The sequence below is a fragment of the Frankliniella occidentalis genome, unplaced genomic scaffold (assembly GCF_000697945.3).
Source record: "Frankliniella occidentalis isolate FOCC.00 unplaced genomic scaffold, Focc_3.1 Scaffold61, whole genome shotgun sequence".
In the NCBI taxonomy this organism is placed as follows: Eukaryota; Metazoa; Arthropoda; class Insecta; order Thysanoptera; family Thripidae; genus Frankliniella; species Frankliniella occidentalis.
Genome location: NW_026267191.1, coordinates 63,231 through 68,502, shown reverse-complemented (window position 1 = coordinate 68,502; position 5,272 = coordinate 63,231). Strand labels below are relative to the sequence as shown.

The 5,272-nt window shown below is 46.7% G+C and overlaps 1 protein-coding gene across 1 annotated transcript; it reads left to right on the top strand.

Annotated features, from left to right (window-relative positions):
- The first annotated feature begins 1,458 nt into the window (after positions 1 to 1,458).
- Positions 1,459 to 4,176, top strand: LOC113202735 (brachyurin-like). Its single transcript, XM_026417108.2, has 7 exons — positions 1,459 to 1,590; positions 2,123 to 2,186; positions 2,440 to 2,599; positions 2,928 to 3,106; positions 3,195 to 3,302; positions 3,423 to 3,562; positions 3,912 to 4,176. The coding sequence occupies exons 1-7, from the start codon at positions 1,552 to 1,554 to the stop codon at positions 4,116 to 4,118; spliced, it is 897 nt and encodes a 298-aa protein (XP_026272893.1). The 5' UTR covers positions 1,459 to 1,551; the 3' UTR covers positions 4,119 to 4,176.
- Positions 4,177 to 5,272: the final 1,096 nt, after the last annotated feature.

The following is a 5,272-nucleotide window of genomic DNA, read 5'->3' as shown; positions in this document are numbered from 1 at the left end:
CCCCCCCCCCCCCTCCCTCTCCCCTGGTGGAATGGCATTTATTGGCTTGAGCTGCTGAAAAGTACCACACACACACACACACACACACACACAAAAGGGATGATAGGGAACCTAAACCACCCCTCCTTCGCAAAATATATCGTAGCAGTTTTACTATATCGCACAAGATGAACAACGGGCGAGGTTTTTAGTTTCCAGCAAAATTGTTATTTTACTATCCCCACAAGAAAAAAAAACGTGAATTTGACGGAAAATACGTCAATTTCATGGAACCGGGCCCGTAGTTTGATTAGTTTTTGACGAAATTGCATAAAAGAAAACTGTCGTCATTTAATTTGCAGCCTCACTGGAAACGCAAGTGTGTGAATGTCGCACACTCTTGCAGGTGTGTGAATATCCATTCGTACAGTTACGGGGGTAGACGTGTGACTTTTCTAGGAAAAAATCACACGTTTACCCCTGAAAGTGTACGAATGGATACTCACACACCTGCAAGTGTGCGACATTCACACACTTGGGTTTCCAGTGCTGCGGATGGAAAAGATTTGTTCAACATATTTAAAAATAAAATAAAAATAAAAACAAATAAAATAACAGTCTGACAGTTCAACTTTAGTATGTTACGTGCACCTTAAAACGAAGAATAGAGGTTTACATAAAATCCACAAGAGAATTTTGAAGGAAAACCTTTCGAAGGGACACACTTTTATTTACAAGCAGTCACAAACGATTCCTACTGCCTTAAAAAGGTGAAAGTTTGTTACACCTTTTTGCTTTACTATTATGCGTCATGTCGAATGGGCTGCCTACCTCCCGGCGCTCCAAGTACGCTATTACAACATAGTCTCTTAAAACAAAAAGTAAGAAGTTAAGAACTTTTGCATGTTTACTAATCGATTTTGTGGAAATGTTTCCATAAAAATTTTAATCTATCTAAAATGTCGATCGAAAGGGAGTTCCTCCGTTTATCTTCACATCTTGAGTATACACTGAGGTAGGTACGCTTTCTTTCGCAGTGTAGCAATAGTGGAAATGATAAGGCCAACTGATAACACGGCGCGACCTAACTTGGTCCCTCGCAAACTGACGTTACAATTATTGCTCCGCCAACTCCTTTAAACAATATCGAAATACAATTACAATAATTATGCGATAGATACACAAAAACCTGCTACACCGTCCAAGCAAAATAATGAATAAAGTATCTTCATGAAGAGACCAAATAAAGCCTGTAGTAATGACAACATGTCTTCAAAAGGTATAATTCCAACGTCACTTCTCTCGACTCGCTCGGTTTGTCCTTTTGGCGCGAAGCTCGCGGGCAAGACCGACACAAATGTCTTGCGTCAGTACCGTCAGTACGTAAACACTAGAAATAGTTTTTATTTTATTTTCTCGAGAAAGGAAGAAAGAACTTGCGAATAGGATGGCCGGGAGGGCTAGGAGAGGTGCGCCGCGGAGCGATAGCGGCGCTAATCTCAGCTTGAGCCGCTCCTCAAGTGGTCCGAGCCGAGCCGCGCAGCGCCACCCCCGACCGTCCCGACAGTCACCATGAGCATCCTCAGAGCGGCGGTCTGCGTCCTCGCCACGGTGAGCCGGCGGCCGGGAGGCCAAACAACGTAGGGGGGGGGGGGGGTAATAATATCATGAGACCCCAAAAAATGATCAGGAACATCATTGGAGTCAGAGCCTCCAGGATATTCGTACCCCCGGGGTACAAATGTTATGAGGCTATAAAAGGATCAGGAAAGTCATTAGTCCATCGAGCCCCCATGATATTCGTACCTCGGGGTACAACTATTATGGTGTTCCAAAAGGAGCAGGAACGTCTTGAAGGTCCACTGAGAGCCCCCGTGATATCCTTATTCCGGGGTGTGAATATTATGGAGTCCTACGGTTTTCAATGATGGTTCTGTTCCTTTCGGCACGCAATAAAATTTATACCCCCCCCCCTTCTTTTCAAGGCACGTAGTATTTGCAAGACCCCTTAATATTTCGGATAGAACAGACGATTTGGATTTTAATTAAATAATCATCACGAGCACTTTGTTTCACATTCATGAACCTGTGTGACTTCCACTCACTTATCAGAGATTAACCGGAACGCTTTATTGGTTTGTAGGCATTGGCCGTGGCCGGGTCTCCAGTAGACCCGCGGATCGTGGTTGGGCCACTCGACCCGGAGGGTGAGTACACTACATAGTACGTACCGGGTGTAACTGTGAATGCGGAGCAGTGTTGCGGGTTTGCCTACCCTGTACACCCGTAAGGGGCCATCGCCCCTGCAGGCATATTGAGTATGCAATCCCGCAACACTGCTCACAGATACACCCGGTACATATAGCGCCGACGACGCAACGAACGCACGGACCTATATCGAGAGAACTGCTGGAACGAGCAGGTCATTGCTTCCCTCTTTTCAAACGCGACACTTTTCAGGTTTGGGTGCGGCCAGCCTGAGAATCTCCGGCGGCAGAGTGGCAAAGGTTGGGCAGTTCCCTTACCAAGTGGCGCTGTTCGATTCCACGGGTAGCTTCCTCGGCTCCGGGGCCATCATCAGCACCAAGACGGTGCTGACGGCAGCGCAGTGCATCGACGGGTACCTAACCTCTCACCTCACCTAACTAACTCAATAGAGGAGTTTGTCTCGAAGCAGACGACCAGGAAAAAAAATGCAAGAATATCAGAAATGGAATGCGAATTGTGGCGTTGACCAATCCACGATGAGCGCCGCTAATGCATGATAGGCACTGATTGGTTAGTCGCTCAATTTCTCATACCAGTTTCAGGTCCTCTTGTTCCTTTCCTTGTCATCTGCTTCCAGACAACTCCTCTATCCCTAACGTCTCCATCGGCACGGCAGCAGCAGTTTCTCATACCAGTTCCGTTTTTTTTTTGTTTTGTTTTTTTACTTCTCTCCACTCCAGGATCCTCGACGACGTCGTAGTGCGTGCGGGGATCCTCAAGCTGACCGACATGAACGCGGACGGCGAGAGGCGCACCACGCTGGCCAACCGCGTCATCCACCCCAACTTCGACGCCGAGTTCTTCGACAGCGACATCGCCATCATAAACGTACCGTACGACTTCACATTCCCAGACACGAGTGAGTGTTTTAACTATAGTTAGGTGGCGTAGTCACTTGCTTACGAGCCGCTAGTAGACGTGACCGCTTTTTTTTATGTTTCTTACAGAAAAACCAGCCATAGGTTTGATCGCACTGCCGGCGTACTCGGAAATAGGCGACGGACTCGCTAACGCAGCAGTTACTGTTTCCGGCTGGGGAAAAACGAGCGACTCGTGTAAGCACCAAGTCTTTGCAATCGATGTGAAATTGAGAAACTAAGGCAGCAGAAACAGTGATTTTACGTTTTCCCCGCCGTGGTGCAACAACCTGAGACACACATTCTCGCTGATCACAGCCGACCTGACCTCGACCGACCTGCAGTACGGCCAGATGAACCTCGCCGCCGACCACAAGGAGTGCGCGGCAGAGTACGGCGCCTCCATCATCGGCACCAAGCTGTGCACCGCGTCCTCGCAGGGCGCGAGCACCTGCGCGGTAAGCTAGCAAATTTTAAATCTTTAGAAAAATATTTTGAGGAAATTTAAAACTTACACATAGAGTTGGAAGCCCTGGAAAGTTTCCGGAAAATTTCTGGAAAAGACGGAAAATTTCCGGGATAAAATGAGAAATTTCCCAGATTTTGGAAAGTTTTCCGTTATTTTCCGTATATTTTCGGAAAGTTTTCGGAAATTTTCCGGAAAGTTGTCGGAAATTTTCCGGAAAATTTTGGAAATTTCCAAACCTACTTACACAAGAAAATCTATTTTTTAAAAAAAAATTTCTGGAAACTTTTTTTTTTTTCGATTTTTTTGAAACGCTTTTAAATTTTTTCTCTCCCACGCAGGGTGACGTGGGAGGCCCGGTGAAGCGGGCGGTGGACGACGGCTTCGTGCGCACGGAGCTGATCGGCATCGTGTCCTTCGGCCGGCCCGAGAGCTGCACCGCCGGCAAGCCCGTCGTGTTCACTCGCGTCTCGGCCTTCTACGACTTCATCGAGAGCAACAGCGACGTCAAGGTCCCGGACCTGCCGGTGGACGATGATGATTCGTAAACCCTGTTTCACAGTCTATACGTACAGCTATCGTAATAAAAAAAAAACGTTAACGATACCTTGTTAGTAAACTGACGAACCCTTTTAGAAGATGTTGTTTTTAGCCCGGCCCTTCTGCTTTGAAAAATCTATCCAGCGGCCTTCTGCAAACGATCTCGTGTCCGTGTGTCTGTCTGTTCTACTAGAAAGAGATGTGATAGACACTTGAAATTTTCAGGGTATCTTAAGGTTTTTATGTTCTTCTAAGGGGTAACTCGTCAAAGTCTCTTTGGGTTTGTGTTAAAATTTTGTTTGTTGGTTTTGCGCTGGAGGGTCTTCTTTGAAGAAATTAAGCTAAAAAAATTGATGTAATGAAAGTCGGGTTGTAGAAGGAAGCCTCAAATCGCGAAATGGGAAAGAAACTACCCCCCCCCCCCCGCGCGAAAAGACAACAACAAAATTACACGTTTTCTAAGCAGAAGAGTGGGTTGTAGTCACACGGTACTTTGCCGTGTTACAATCCTTTCTCATGTCTAAGGGGCAAATTTTAAAAGGCCACAACCTTAAGTTTATAATACTATGAATGGTGCCTTCAAGGTCGGTCCGCAGGCCCAACACACGCCGCCGGCCAAGCAGGCTCAGCCCCTGCCGAATGGAGTTGCTGGCGGAGCGAAGTGAAGCTGGCTACTTCGTTTGGCGGAAGGACGGGCCTACTTGTTGGTTGTTGTTGTTGTTGATGGTGAAATCGTCGATATCTTTATCACACTTTAACCTCAACCCGCAAGTTATAACGGAACTCAACTGGACAACACAAAACCGAGCCCCTTGCATCATAACATTGTACTAACTGTATGTACAATCGAACTGAGCGATACTCAAAATACATAGCGTTGGGCAAAAAAACAAAACAAAAACTTTCCAATTAAAACGAGGATTCTTTTCCAAAAGTTAAATATGACCCCTGCTCGATGAACACCAGGAAAAACACTCTGCAAGAGATATGAATGTAGGGGGGATTACTCATATCCCCCGCCTGTGGACAAGTGTCCCCGAGGCGAAGAGAATAGTCGTAAGAGTTGGCGCGCATGTTTCGTGCGACCGGCCTCTGCAGGTAGGGATAGGGCGATAGTCGTACGAGTCGTTCCTCTGACCGAAAGTCCATACTCTTACGACTC

What these genes read in the sequence shown, in the direction of transcription:
- LOC113202735 (XM_026417108.2), top strand. Translation starts at nt 1,552, where the DNA reads ATGAGCATCCTCAGAGCGGCGGTCTGCGTCCTCGCCACG. An exon ending in GCAGCGCAGTGCATCGACGG is followed by an intron (nt 2,600 to 2,927) that starts GTACCTAACCTC and finishes TCTCCACTCCAG; the next exon opens with GATCCTCGACGACGTCGTAG. An exon ending in AGGGCGCGAGCACCTGCGCG is followed by an intron (nt 3,563 to 3,911) that starts GTAAGCTAGCAA and finishes TCTCCCACGCAG; the next exon opens with GGTGACGTGGGAGGCCCGGT.